Source organism: Pelodiscus sinensis, chromosome 9, assembly GCF_052426305.1.
Source record: "Pelodiscus sinensis isolate ZL-2025 chromosome 9, ASM5242630v1, whole genome shotgun sequence".
Taxonomy (NCBI): domain Eukaryota; kingdom Metazoa; phylum Chordata; order Testudines; family Trionychidae; genus Pelodiscus; species Pelodiscus sinensis.
Genome location: NC_143060.1, coordinates 45,398,848 through 45,414,415, shown reverse-complemented (window position 1 = coordinate 45,414,415; position 15,568 = coordinate 45,398,848). Strand labels below are relative to the sequence as shown.

Below are 15,568 nucleotides of genomic sequence, written 5' to 3'. Positions count from 1 at the left end.
ATCTTTAGTTATCTTTTCTTACTGTGATCATTTTACTCCTTATGTCATCAGGATATGAGTATTATTTTTAGCATTCTGTTGTTAATTGTCTATTGTATCTGATAAAGGCATCAGTAACTAAACTAGAAGTGTTTAATGATAATTTCCTTTCTGGAAATGCCCTCTTGCCCACTCTGAGACAGTTGGGCTGTGTCTTTATTCCTACAGATACGGAAGGCAGTATTTGATGATGCTTCAGGACATGGCTATACCTCTTTTGCCATCACACTGGAGAAGTTCTTCCAAAGCTGTATGGAAATACTACATTTTTGTAGTGGATAATTTCACTGTACACTAAATCTTGACGAGACTATCAATCATGTAGCTGCTTGGGGTGAAATCCTGGCCCCCTTTGAAATGGGGCTATAATTTCACCCTTTAAAAACTGGATAAAAGGGGACAGAGGGGAGGAATGTTGGTCAGTCCCCAAAAGGAAACTACCAGATAACGAATTCTCATTCTAGAACCTGTCTCCTCCCCATTCTGAGGCTTGGATGCCAAAATCAGGGAGAAAAAATTAGTAGGGAGGGGGAGAGAAAGCAGAAGAAAAATGATCAAGCTTTTCTAAAATAAATTGCTATTCATCTGTTTTGGAGCTACTTCTTAAATGATCTAAAATAAAAAAAAGTTGTATAAAAAGTGGAAAGTAAGTCATATTATAAAGGATGAATATAAGCAAATAACAAAATTAGAAAAGCAAAGGCACAAAACAAGCTCAGTCTAGCTACAGACATAAAGGGTAACAAGAAAATATTCTACAAATATATTAGAAGCAAGAGGAAGACCAAGGAAGGAGTAGGCCCAATGAATATTGCTCAATGAACAAGAAACAATAACAGAAACCTTGGAAGTGGCAGAAGCGCTTGACAACTTATTTGTTTCAGTTTCCACCAAGAAGGTTGGTGGTGACTGAATGCCTAACATAGTGAATGCTAGTGGAAATGGAGTAGATTTAGAAGTTAAAATAGAAAAAGAACAAGTTAAAATTATTTAGATATATTAGATGACTTTAAGTCACCAGGGCCTGATGTAGGGTTGCCAGGTGTCCAGTATTGACCCGGACAGTCCGGTATTTTTGCCGCCTGTCCAGTAAAAAAATTCAGAAGAAACTGGACACCTGAAATGTCCAGTATTTTCTGTTTTTCCCCCCTGCCAGGTGTCGAAAAATATCAGACACCTGGCAACTCTATGACACTCAGCAACTGGGCTCAGCCCCCGCCCCCCCCTTCCCCTTTCCCCCGGCCTCAGCCCCCCTGCTTACCTGGTTCTGCAGGGAAGCTCCTGTCTGGCTCTACCAAGAAAACAAGATGGCCGCCTGCAAAAACCCTAAAGACCTGAGCAAGGGGAAGCAATGCCTTCCCTGGGTCTTAGTGCTCAACCGCTTCTCTTCCTATCTGTATTCTGACACTGCACGCAATTAAAGGGGCCATGCTGTTTTATTTCATTTATTTATGTTTTTGGTTAATAACTCTTGGGGTCTCTTTTTTTTTTCTCAACAACTTTGGTTTCCCCCTCCTTTTTTTCCCCCTTTAACAGAATTTTTTCCCTGGTGTTTTTTTTTGGGGGGGTGGGAGGGAGGGTGTTTCGGTATTTTTGTTAAAACCATCTGGCAACCCTAGCCTGATAAAATGCATCAGGCCAAGTGGGAGGGGTTGCAAGTGCTTAGGAGGATACGGTCATAATTCAAAATGATCTGGACAAACTGGAGGAATGGTGTGAGGTAAATAGTTCAATAAGGACAAATGCAAAGTACTCCATTTAGGAAGGAACAGTTTCACGTATACAAAATGAGAAGTGACTGTCTAGGAAGGAGCACTGCAGAAAGGGATCTAGGGGTCATAGTAGACCGCAATCCAAATAAGAGTCAACAGTGTGACACTGTTGCAAAAAAAAGCAAACATGATTCTGGGATGCATTAATAGGAGTATTTGTGAGCAAGACACGAGAATTAATTCTTCCACTACACTATGCTGATTAGGCCTCAATTGTAGTATTGTGTTCAGTTCTCGACACCACGTTTCAAGAAAGATGTGGAGAAATTGGAGAGGGTCCAGAGAAGAGCAACAAAACTGATTAAAGATCTAGAAAATACGACCTATGAGGAAAGACTGAAAGAATTGGGTGTCTTTAGTTTGGAAAAGAGAAGACTGAGAAGAGACGTGATAGTACTTAAAGAACCCACTTTTATCATGTTGTTTAAAGCTGAGATGTAATATTCAGTGGAAGGATTGCTAGGGCCCGAGACAGGATGGAATACCTGGTTTTCTGAGGCTGATGTTTTTCATTGACACAACTATTTAGGATTTACATTTGAGCTTCTAGTGTATGCAATTAAAAAAGAGTGAGCTATGATGTAATATTTGCCAATATGGTACTAATATATTCATTTAATTTTTAAAATTCTTGATCATTGCACATTTTAGTTTTGCTTTCTCCACTAACATAATAGTAGAGGCAATATTTTTTCCTCTTACTAAGGACTGTAAAATAGATGTTAATCGTATTAGAATTGACACAAACATTTTTGGACAATCAATTTTTATTTTAAAAAAATAACAATATAGGTCATATGTATAAGGTTATAATGTGTTCTGTTGCTAGCTGGTGTGTTTTCAGTGCTTGTATAAATTAGAGTCTTTGCCGAAAATGGCCTAAAAGGAAAATGTGACAGACACCCTTTTCCCCCTTTATGAAGTGGACTCAGGGACACAAATATGCATAATTCACAGATGCTTTGGACAAGTTGCCTCGTGTAACTTATCAATCTTAACATCTGCTGGATTTGTATATCTTATTTTGGTGTATGTATTATTCTTGTATGTAAAGTTAGATATATGAAGTATGCAGTGGTTTATGGTTTTAAATGTGCAAATGAAATTCATCAAGGGTGTTACCCTCAGGATACGTCTAGACTGCAAGCCTCTTTCGAAAAAGTGAGCTGCTTTTTCGAAAGAGAGCAACCAGGCAGTCTGGATGCTCTCTTTCGAAAAAGCCCTGTTTGCATTCAAGAACACCTTTTTTCGAAAGAGCACTTTCGAAAAAAGGTGTTCTTCCTCATGAAATGAGGAGTACTGCCGACAAAAGAAAAGCCGCATTCTTTCGATTTAATTTCGAAAGAACGTGGCTGTAGTCTAGACGTTGGTGAAGTTTTTTTGAAAAAAGGCTACTTTTTTCTGAAAAACCCTGCAGTCTAGACACAGCCTCACTGTTTAGATGACCATCTGTAAACACCCTCTTTTGTCCTTTAAGTCTTAGCAATAGTTGGTCTCAGGAAGTGCATCCCAAGAGCTGACATGTCCATCTTAACTGATAGGGGGAGCCAAGTAATTGTCCAGTTTTAGGGTGAGTTTTTAATAAGTTGGTACTGAGGTTTTAGTTTCAGAATTAGCTATACTTTTTAATTTTAAGTTTGTAATCTACTTTGTTCTTCCTGTTCTCACTTATAACCACTTAAATCCTTCTGCTTGTACTTAATAAAATCACTTTTATTTACTGTCAAGCCCAGTGTAGATAATTATTACCTGGAGAGTAGTCAGTATGTACATTCTCCTTTCATTGTGGAAGGGGGCTTGCCTAAATAATTTATTTGAAGTTCTCATCCCCTTTGGGGAGTGATGTCCCAGAAAGCTGGTCCCCAAACTGCATTTTCCTTGGTCCTAAAGAGTTTCAGTGTCTGTACTGCTCCTCGAGGTGTTGGGGGAGCAATGATCTCAGCTCTGTGCCTTGGCTAGGGGTGACCAAGGAGCTGACTCAGCATGACAGGGTAGTGAGAAATCCCATAGAGCAGGAAAGTGAGTGGCAGTGCCAAGGGTTGCCAGATAGTTTAACCAAAAATACCGAACACACACACCCTAACGGTGTGTGTGTGAAACCAAAGTTGTTGAGAGAAAAAAAACCCCAGCATGGCCCCTTTAAGAAATGCTTTTGAGGCTCAATACCGGACACCAGGAACCCTAGCAGTGGCCTTGTCAGCACTCTGGGAAGCACCCCCAAGGGGTCCTCTGTGACCGTACCCCATGACAGAGAGCATAGGAAAATTACATGTGTATCAAAGCAAATAGTAAAGCAGTATAATAAGAGTTGACCCTTTGTACGTGTTACTATCACTTTCTTTGTTCATCCACTCTTCTTGTTATGTTGAGGCTTGTTTCTGCTTAGTTGAACTTAAAGGAAATTTTGTCCTTGATTTCAATGGGAAGATGATCAGGCTCTTGGGACTATTTTAATTTGCTTTCTAAGTCTTTTAGAAATACTTCCATGAATTTCTCTGCATGTGAGGCTGATACTCTTGACATACCTTGGCAAACTATATCTTACTCTGAATCAAAGTATTTTAAAAAAAAAACCTTTTGTAAGGCATGTAATGATTAATGCAAGTTATTCTTGGGAGTTTTTAATTTTTATATTACTTACATAGCCTGAAAGACCACTGTCAGAATTGTGCTTTATTGTGTTAGATTTTATATAACCACACATTAAGACACAGTGCTTTCTTCTGAACAATTAACAATTGAAAAACATGTTGTTCCACAGTAATTTTGATACCATAATGAAAATCTTCAAAATGAAATAATATAATATCTATATTTTCCTCCTCTAGGAGGACAGTTGCATCACTGTATTTTGCACACACAAACAACAAGAGACATTAGTTATATGGTGGAAAACAATGCTAAAAGTAAGAGCCTAAGAGCAGAGAAATCTAATTTGCCTTTAAAATTCAGTTTCATTTTCAGCACACTCATATTTGAGAGACGCATTAAAAGACTGACCTTGCTGATACCACTGCATCAGTACTTACTACTCAAGAGCTGCTTTTTATATTTTTCATAGGTGTTCACTCAGTAGTAAAGATACTGATGTTTGGATATTTGCCTGTGTTACACACCGCTGCAGTTCATTGCTATATAATATCTTACTCTGGGAATTGCTTATAATGTACAAAAAGTGAAATTTCATTTTATCAATATTTTCAGCTTCACCAGTCAGTTGTATGTCTCTGATAACACCTTGGGTACCTCGTTAGGTGTTTCAGATTATAAATGTTTTCCCCTTCCTTTATTTGATATTTTTCTCTATTCTAATTCTTGTGCATGATTCCATTAGTTTAGCAAACAGAGTACAAGCCATGTACATAATCCTAAAGATCTCACTGTAATATGGAATTCATTTTGTTAATATACTGTACATTTGAGAGGCTGTCTGTTCAAGAACTCCTCCTAAATGGTAAGAATTACTTACATTCATTAAATTCTGTATACAGCTTCCTATAATCATAACTTAAGCAACATAAGGGTTTGGTTGTGACAGGAAAATGGGGTGTGCCTAGAATGGAATTGCTTTTCATAAAACCAAACAAAAAAGAGACAGAATCACCAGGCAGGTGAAAAGAGCTGCCTCCGCCCTCATGTCCGGGACTGCCCCAGCCACAAGTGTCTCACCCCCAAGGCACCTTTTAGAGAGTATGGGAGGGCTGAAGCTCCACTCTTTCCTCCCAATTTGTACGGGGCTGTTGATGGCTGTTCCCCTTCATCAAGGAGTGAGGGGGAAGTGCACAGTTTTCTGTATTCCTCACTCTGGCTAGAGAGCTCAGGGGCAGATGAACCTGGATCTGCCCCAGTAGGGGCATATGCACTCCTCCCCCAGCTGTGCCCACTGGAGCTGCAGCGGCCATGGAAAGGCACTTCTCTCCCCATGTGGTAGTCCTCTCTCACTTTGGTAGCATTCATACTGAACCCCTCATGCTCAGTCCCACCTCAGAGCAACGATTTAAATGAAACATGTACGTTTTCATTTGATTTAAAAAACAACAAAATATAATTGAGTTAAGGACCCAGTGGCCACAGTCAGGGGAGGGTTGCATGTTTCTTGGCTGGGGCAGGTTCAGGTTTGTGTGCCCTCCTATACTTCCCGGGAGAGTGAGGAATACAGGTTAATTTTCTTTTTCCCATATGCAGTGGTATAGATTTAAACAAAGGTTATCTAGAACCACAGCATACCAATTATCTTGTTCTTTTAGCATTGTATTAATCTAAATATGTTTTTTTTGAATGCTTGGAAGCTTTCAATAAAACATAAAAATGAGCAAGAATACTACTGCAGCAGCAAGAAAAAAAAAAGAAAACTCAAACCATGTAGTAGAGAAAAATATACAGCGTAAACAAACTCTTTGAAATGGAACGAGTTACAGAAGAGGGAAAAAACCTAAACAAAATGCTAAATAAGGTTTTAAAAGCCCTCAATAAAGTAGCAGTGCAACAAAATAATTAATGGAATTTCTCTAAGCTAATACGGCTTAAAGAGAAATAATGGGGGAGGGAAACTAATATATGATCATAACAAATAGTCCACGTGTTATAGATGTATTTGTTCTGTAGGTATGTGTTTCCCACAAGCAATATAAAAATAGGTCTTCCATTTTATTGGATAAATTAATGTGTAGAGACATTTGTAGGTATTAGGAAACCCATTCAAGGAACACAAACCAAAAGAGCAATAAATATTCTATAATTACTTTTGAAATAGCTTTAGTTACGTAATTTGTTGCTGGATAACTGTGACTCAACTCTGCACAGTATATAGACTGCTTCTAACACCGTGATTCTCAGTTTGTGCTACATGGTTTTCACTGATGACCCACAGGGAGATGTATTTTGCAAATCAAGCAATGAAATATTGGAAGGAGAGGCAGGACCACAAGATGATCCTTGATGTGTAAGGTGGTGCTCCAAATAGGGAAAAAAAAACTAGACTGCTGTTCTGATATGTATGGCTATTTTCCAAGTTACTATGGTCTCTAAGAAATGGCTTATATTATGCATCTTTTGGCTACAGACTTAGATAATACAGTATTTTTTTATTGTTTGTGGCATAGACTGTGTCTATTTGATATTTCTCTATGTGAAAGTAAGGCTCGTGGTGTGTGGAATGAGTCCTTATATTTGGTGCATCACATTCCCAAATTTCTTTAATTAAGAACGTATTATCAGATAATAGTGATAGAAATGTAGCCGTGTTAGTCTGGGGTAGTTGAAGCAAAATGCAGGACAATGTAGCACTTTAAAGACTAACAAGATGGTTTATTAGATGATGAGCTTTCGTGGGCCAGACCCACTTCCTCAGATCAAAAGGAATTTGATCTGAGGAAGTGGGTCTGGCCCACGAAAGCTCATCATCTAATAAACCATCTTGTTAGTCTTTAAAGTGCTACATTGTCCTGCATTTATCAGATAATGTAATTTATCTTTCTCTAGATCCAACATAAGGCCAGACAATGCAAATACAAGTTTTCACGAGTTCAAAATGTACACCTTCAACCGCGTCACATCCTGTAGAGTCTGTCAGATGCTTCTGAGGTAAGTCTTTTAGTGTAAATGATTGACTTTATTGTAAATACCTTGCAGAAATACATGTAAATACCTTATGTGTTTTTGCTATGGATATTGAAAAATGCTATCACACTTCAAAATGAGAGCAGAAAGGCTGTTTAAAATCTCATGCTATCCACATGGTGACCCATCACTACCAAGCTAGTCCTAGTACCACTCTTTCCCCCTTCTATTTCCTGTCATCAGCTTTTCAGTTTTATATAACTTTTAAAAGGGCTGTCAAATTATTTTAAAGAAGTCACTATTAATTGCACGATTAAAAATAGTCACAATTAATTACAGTTTTAATTGCCCATTTAACAATAATAGAATGCCATTTATATAGATATTTTTTGTTTTCTATACTTTAAAATATAATTTGATTTTAATTACAAAACAGAATATAAAGTATACACTGTTCATTTTGTATCCTTATTTTTGATTGTCAATATATGCACTGTAAAATCATGAAATGAGAGCTTACATGCTGATGTTGGGTTCTGCTCGATAATGATCCCAAGCTATGTGGATGGTGTCACATTCATTTTCATCATCTGATCCAGTTCTACCAACAGAAGGTTGATTTCTTTTTGTTTGTTTGGGTTCTGTAGTTTATGCATCAAAGTGTTGCTCTTTTAAAACTTCTGATAGCATGTTCCACATCTCATCCATCTCAGATTTTGGAAGGCACTTCAGATTCTTAAATCTTATGAGTTCTGTAGCTATTTTTAGAAATCTTATATTGGTATCTTCTTCGCATTTCATTAAATCTGCAGTGAAAGTATTCTTAAATTGAACAACATATGCTGGATTGTCATCCAAAACTGCCATTATACAGAAATATATGGCAGAATGCATGTAAAATGGAGATGTACAATTCTCCCCAAGGAGTTCAATCATAAATTTAATTAACATTTTTTAACAATCACAATCACATGGAAGTATGTCCTCTTAGAATGGTGTTTAAAGCATGAAGAAGTATAAAAATATTTAGCACATCTGGTATATAAATACTTTGTATAGCTGGCTACAGCAGTGCCACGTGAATGTCTGTTTTCACTGTCAGATGATGTTGTAAATAAGAAGTGGGCAGAATTATCTTCTATAAATGTAAACAGATTTGTTTGTCTTAGTAATTAGCTGAACAAGAAGTAGGACTGAGTGGACTTGTTTAACAGTTTTATGTTGTTTTCTTTTTGAGTGCAATTAGGTAACAAAAAACTACTTTGCACTTTCACAATAAAGAAATTGCACTACACTAATTGCATGAGGTGAACTGAAAAATACTATTTATTTTGTTTATCATTTTAACAGTGCAAATATTTATAATAAAAATATAAAGTGAGCACAGTTCACAATTTCAGAGCAAACATTTTTTACAGTTATGAAGCAGAAACTTAAATATTGCCTTATAGCAGGAAATAAAGATCTTATAAGTGAGATGAACAAATGCAGCAACAAACAGTCATTTCATAAAGTCTGAGCATATTGTCCTAAGCCCAGTATCCATCTTAACCATACTAGCACAAAGGTGGTTTCCCACAATGAATTTGTTAGTGCTTGACTGAGACCTAAAGCCTTGGCAAGAGCTGTCACCTGGTCTGCCAGCATCATAAAAAACACACATACAAGTTATCCTAATATGAAGGAAAGATAGGAAAAATAGTAAGAGGCCAATATGTTTCCATCAGGACCAGAAAATGATAAAGGATTCCTACAAAATGTGGAAACAGTCAAATTGCTGAGGAGTACAAAAACATGTAGAAATAAAATTAGAAAAGTTAAGACACAAAATGAATTATACCTAGCAAGGGCAATAAAATGGAATAAGAGGTTCTTTAAATACAGTAAGAACAACAGAAGAACATAAGAAAAGCATAGGTAAATGGGAAGAAGAGCAAATAAATAATATCAAGAAGACTGAGGTATTTAATGCCTATTTTGTTTCAGGCGTCACTAAAAAGTATAATGTTGTTGTCAGACTGGAAGGGTACATTTAGTGAGGCCCTGCAGGAGCCAGTCCTGTGTTCAGTATAGTCAGTATTGGACTTCAGGCTGGGAGGAGTTTCATGTACTTTGGAGGACATGGTTAGACTTCAAAACAAGTTTGATAAATATGAAAATTTGGTCTGAATTTAACAAGCTTAAACTTAATGAAGATGATTGAAAAGTACTTAATTTAGGAAGGAAAATTCAGATGCAGTACTACAAAATAAGGAATAACTGGCTAGATAATAGTACTGCAGAGAAAGATTTGGTAGTTACAGTGGACCACAAATTGAGTAAGTCAACAATGTGAGGCAGTAGCAAAAAAGGCTAATTATCTTTCTGGGTTATATTAACAGGAGTGTCACATGTAAGACATAGGAGGTGATTGTTCCACTCAATACTCTTGAGGCCTTAACTGAGGTAGTGTCCAGTTCTGAATGCCACTCTTCAGGAAGGATGTGGACAAATTTGGGAGAGTCAAGAGGAGGATAACACCACAGATGATAGGTCAAATTTTCTAAATGTTCTATTAAGACAAATTAAAAATAGGCATGTTTAGTTTTGAGAAAAGAATACTATGGCAGGAGGGGAGATCTGAAAACAGGCTACAAATATGTTAGGAGCCATTGCAAACAGGGCAGTGATTAATTGTTCTGTTTCTCCACTAAAGATAGAGCAGGAAGTAATGGGCTTAATCTTTTGCAAGGAAGATTCAGCTTAGATATTAGAAAAAGTTTCTAATTTATACATGTAGTTAAACTCTGCAATAGGCTTCTAGGGGAGGCTGTGAAATCCCTGTCACTAGAAGTTTTAAAAAACATTTTGGGGACACACTTGTCGGGGGTAATCCAGGTTTACTTACCACAGTTTAAGGGAGCTGGACTTGATGACTTCACAAGTTTCCTTCTAGCCATACACTTCTACGATTCTTTCCTGCGTATACTTGTATGAGTAACTTAATCCTTAAGGGTACATCTAAACTACACTCTATTTTCGAAAGAGAATATGTAGCCTGGACGCGGGGTTTTTTTGGGGGAAAAAAAACCCTTTTTCAAAAAAACCACGTAAACCTCATTTTCTAAGGAAATGCATTTTTTTTTCAAAAAAGGGTTTTTTTTTTTCTTCAAAAAAATTGCATCCAGACTACTTTCACTATCGAAAGCTCCACTTTCGAAAGTGAGATCGGAAGAAGATATGCTCTTTTAAAAATAGAGCGTAGTCTAGACATAGCCTCAGTGCCTAATCTTTCTCATAAGTAAATTTGTGATTAAAATCTCTATTTTTTAAGTGTTGGTAATGAAGATTGTCACTTTTATTCATAATGTCTGACTTTAGCATTTAGAAAATTCCAGTTCCACTGTGCAACAACAAGAGAAAAGTTTGAAAATTATTACAGACCTATTTTCTATCCATCTGTCTCTTTAAGTTCTTATAATTATAACACTCAATAAAGTAAGCTGTTGGAGTTTATTTTATGGAAACAATCATTTCATCATTAATAGTGTATCAACTACTTTAGTAAACATCAACATTTGCTATACATTTCATTAAAATAAAAGGATAGCCTAATGTGCTGAAAAGCACAGTGTGGACTAAGGGGTAAGGTCTGTACTCTGTGTTTGGGGCTTGTGGAACTGCTTAGTGGCAGGAGCTCGTATGAATTAACTCCTGTCTTCCATAGTGAGACAGACTTGGAATATCCATGGGTAGGCTTGAATCTAAACCTACTTCAAATTCAGAGGTGTTTAAAGTTGAATATGTCATTTATGGGTATGTCCATGCTTAGTGTTGCCAGCCAGCCAGATTTTACCTGGAGAGTCCAGTTTTTAGCATCTCTGTGTGGATGCCATTTGGAGTCGCAAGGTGCCAGGGTTGTTTCTTGTTTTTTAAAAAAAAAGTCTTCTAGAAAAGGGGACATGGAAGTGTCTGGTTATGTCTACTGACCGGACACCAAAAGTCCAATTACTGCAGAGTGGCAGGAGATGCACTCTTCTTAGCCTGGGCTGCCATCTACCTGCATATAGGCACCTGGTCAGGTGACAATAGCTCTCATTTTAGCCCCAGAGCAGAGGAAGCCAACTATAGAATGGGGAAGGGCAGTAAAGGGAGCTGGAGATTATCCAGCAAGCAGGGTGGAGAAAATCAATTTTTATTTAAATCGGGTTTTTTAAATTTAAGTTGGATTTTTTGATAAAATGCTTTTGAAGGGGAAAAAAAACCTAAAGATAAAGATTGTTTTAATTAAGATACATTATAGCTCAAAGATATCTCGTCATGGAATAGGGATTATAAATTCTAATTCTATAGTATGATGCAATATATTCATGTAAAGTTTAAGAAAAGTTTTGTAAATGAGTTCCAATAGTTCATGGATTAGGGACCCAATATTATAGGGGATCCAAAGATTTCCATATAGATTATTTAGGTTAAATCTTTCTATCTACCCAATGGGATTTAGTTCTCAGTCTAGAAGATACTATCAGAGATGCTTAGTTGTGCACTTCTCAAACAGTAGATTTGTGTCTCCAGATATAATATGCTTGTTAACAGCAAAAATGTTTTTCAAATAAATAAATAATACATAGAAGTGAGAAATAACAGACCTCCACCCTATTGTCCCTCTGCAAATCTGTGAATACAGACTCAATCCCTTACCTCTCTAAAAGTGCAAAGTTTAAAAAAGTTGAGTGAATAGAGGATTGTTGGGGGTGGAATAGATCTGGACAAGGAGAAGTCTGGAGATAAATGTGAAAAGGGAAGAGCAGGCGATAGAAACAGAAGTGAAACTGTTTGAGCAGCCTATTCCAGAAGTTATGAGGTCTTTCTGAGTGTAGTCCTCATTGATTTGAGATCTACCATATGATTTTCTCACCGGGATGTACTTTTATGCCGAAAACCATGATTAAATCAAGTCTTCCTGACTAGCAATTTAAATCATGATTTAAATCAATTTAATTTAAATCAAATCCATCCTGCCAGCAAGCAACAGGAGTAGAAAGAGGGATGGGTGATCTGAGCTAGGCCTTGAGGAAGAGGTGGGGCAATGTGATAGGCCTCTGGCGACTGGCTATCAGCAATTAGAAAGGTGGCAACTAATTGCAGGTTGTATGGCCCTGTGAGGAGGAAGGCTTCTAGAGCAATTAAACACCCCTTAGTGTGAGCTCTCTCTCTGCGCCTGCATCAGCTGGAACAGACCAGCCATGCCATTCCTGTGGAGGAGAGTGCGTGGCTCTGTGAAGTATGCTCAGGGGCTCTTAAAACTAACTGTAAATCCTTATAATTTTCTCTTTAATGGAAGCAGTATATAGTCAATAACATAGGTTATTATAAACTCTTCTATCCTAAAAGAATTTCTCCAAAACGAATCTTGTCGTCTTATGCGTATTCCTTATACATTCCTATTGAAATCAAATAGAGTGTAAATCTATGATAGCATAGGGACATTGTTGTACCAGACCAAACCCCTTGTTGTGCCCAATTGCAAAGAAATATGTTATTCCGCTGGTAATCCAGGAGAACTATCTGACGCTAAATGGCTTGAAGTTAGGAAAAGGAGACCAGAGTTGCATATGACACATCATCTGTTGCCACCCTTCCTGAAACTTTAAGGTATAATCATTGTGCAGAACAACAAATGACTTCTAATCCTATCTACAGCGTTCTAATTTTTTTATGCTAATGTTTTGTATATGCAGATTTTTTATTATTTAATGTGTCACTATCTCATTTTACTTTACAGGGGAACATTTTATCAAGGCTATTTATGTTCTAAGTGTGGAGCTGGAGTGCACAAAGAATGTTTAGGGAGATTAGACAATTGTGGCGGAGCTAATTCAGGTGGTAAGTTATTTTTATTGTTGCAATACTGTTTTTAATTGGGACATTGCTTGATATAATTAAGGTTTAATTTAACTCTGATTTGTGTTTATTGTAACATACATAGTTTTGAAATGACCATTTATAAGCACAATTAGAATTGCATTTAAAATTCATAGTCACTTTTACTTTTGCTGTATTGAAATGTAAGAGAGAAAGGAAATTAGAGTCGCAGTAGGACAAACCTGTCTTTAGCCTATGTTCTAATACAGCAACAGATTGTTTGGGTTTTAATCATGAACAGACTGTAACAGCTGTCATAAAAAAATCTTTTGACACACCCCGCCCGCCAATATATCTATCTCAATATTCCTCTTTTGGTCTTTGTTCCTGGAGCTGTTTGTTTGTGCTGCCTCATCTTCCTCTCCCTGTTAATTCTCTCTTTGATCTTCCTGGTTCCCATACCATCCACTCAATCCAATTGATGGTTTACTATTGTCCACATGTAAGAACCTCATTATTTTCTCATACCAGCTAGTGACTCCTTCCCCATTGATTTTCTCTCCTACCTATGTCACTCTAGATTTTTCTGATTCTCTTTACCTTTCCAGTCATTCTTTCAGTGTGTCTGAGGCTATGTCTACACTACAGACTTTTTTAACCTGAAAAAACTTAACTTACATCCACACTGCAATCGTGTTCTTCGAAAAAAAATTGAAAGAACAGAGGGGTTTTTTCCAACATTGGTAAACCTCTTTCTACGAGGAAGAAGCCTTTTTCTGAAAGAGCTCTTTCAGAAGCACAGGTGCCCTAGTGGCCGTTCTGTCCATAGCAATCACAGCTTAAATGCGAGAGAGCGTGCATTCAGTGTGGATGGTATATTTTGAAAAAAGCAGATCACTTTTTCTATGTGTTTTGGCAGAGTGGATGCTCTCTTCCAGAAGTTTTTTTGGAAGATGTCTTCCGGAAAAGCTTCTTCCGATAGAAGCCTGCAGTCTAGATGTAGCCTGAGGCTCTCCCTTGTTCCTTTCAGTCTTCAGATTCTGCAAAGCTTTATCTTCCTCTTTCATCTTGTCCCCAGTACCTCATCCATCCTTGTGATGTAAGTTACTGCATCTCTTCTGCAACTCGCAAGCTCTCCTTTCCTCTGCCCTCTTGCCTTTCTGTTTAATATAGTAATTCTTCATTAAAACAGTAGATACGTTTCAGAAAATGATGGTGTTAAGTGAAAATGTGTTATGCGGGGTCAATTTTCCCATTGAAAATAATGGAAAAGGTGGGGGTTGCGTTTCAAGCAGAGGGAAATGAGGAAACCCAGCCTCCGGCCTTCAAGGAGAGGGAGCAAGGCGTCCGGTGAAAGGGGGTCTCCGGGGAATGATGCGGCGAGCAGTGAACCCTCCGCCACTTTGAAGGGAGGCGGGGGAAGCCCCATGGAGGCGCCGGTGACCGGCCAGCTGGGGAAACCCCTTCCTAACCCCCCTTCCTGATGTCAAATAAAATACGTGTGTTTTCATGAACACAAACTCTCTTTATTTAAAAAAACTGGGGAGGAGGGAATGAAACTCTGGTGAGACTGGGGAAAGGAGGCAGGAGAGAGGAGAAGAGAGAGTGGGAGAGGGGAGGGGGAAACCTGGGAGGAGGGAGCTGGAAGGGGGAAGCAAGGGGAAGAAGGGGGAGGGGAAGCTCAGGGTTGGGGGTCTTGCCAGACCAACTTGATTGTCATGCAAACCTGCTTCTGGGTTTGCATGTGGCCATTGGTGGCCAAGTTGGCAACTATCCTGCCATAGATGGCTGCATTCCTCCATCTAGTGCAGCGATCATGGACATTGGGGGCACCTCCCTCCCCAAACCTGAGTAAGGTCCATGATCTCTACTCTGGACCAGGAAGGTGCCCACCTTCTCCGGGCCCTGGCAGCAGGCTCCTGGGAGCTGGCAGACTGCTCCTGGGGAGCGGTGGAGGGCTGGCTGCCAGTGGCTTGCTGGCTCATGTTTTGGGGCCACTGGGTCGGGGCAGTGACTGCTGGCTCTGGGCTGGCAGGCTTGGAGCTGGCACAGTCACTATGGCCAGAGTCTATCCCTTTAAGGGCTCCGGGGAGGGTGGGAGGGAGAGGAGTGTTGTTGGTTGAGGCTGGAGTGGCCACCAGGGTACCCTGAGAAGGCTGGAAGCCCCCTATTTCGATATAAGTGTCTACACAGCACTTATTTCAAAATAGCTATTTTGAATTTGGCGTTATTCCTCATAGAATGAGGTTTACCAAATTCAAAATAAGGGCTCCGCTATTTAAAATTTATTTTAAAATAGTGGTTTGGCTGTGTAGACGCTAGGAAAGTTATTTCAAAATAACTTTGCTGTGTGA

General features: G+C 38.5%; 1 protein-coding gene and 1 long non-coding RNA gene across 10 annotated transcripts in view; one reads left to right on the top strand and one right to left on the bottom strand.

The window, feature by feature from the left end:
* The window catches only part of LOC102458603 (uncharacterized), a 155,560-nt gene that overhangs the window by 38,548 nt on the left and 101,444 nt on the right, over positions 1 to 15,568 (bottom strand). The window lies entirely within an intron of this gene.
* Positions 1 to 15,568, top strand: part of VAV3 (vav guanine nucleotide exchange factor 3) — a 248,862-nt gene that overhangs the window by 155,591 nt on the left and 77,703 nt on the right. For all 8 annotated transcript variants that reach the window (XR_016350269.1, XR_016350268.1, XR_012905973.2 and 5 more), the window contains exons 16-17: positions 7,293 to 7,394; positions 13,135 to 13,235. Coding sequence is in view for 5 of the 8 variants with exons in the window: in XM_075936644.2 (XP_075792759.2) it covers positions 7,293 to 7,394; positions 13,135 to 13,235 (203 nt within the window). In the remaining 3 variants the exon portion in view is untranslated. The remainder of the gene's footprint in view (positions 1 to 7,292; positions 7,395 to 13,134; positions 13,236 to 15,568) is intronic.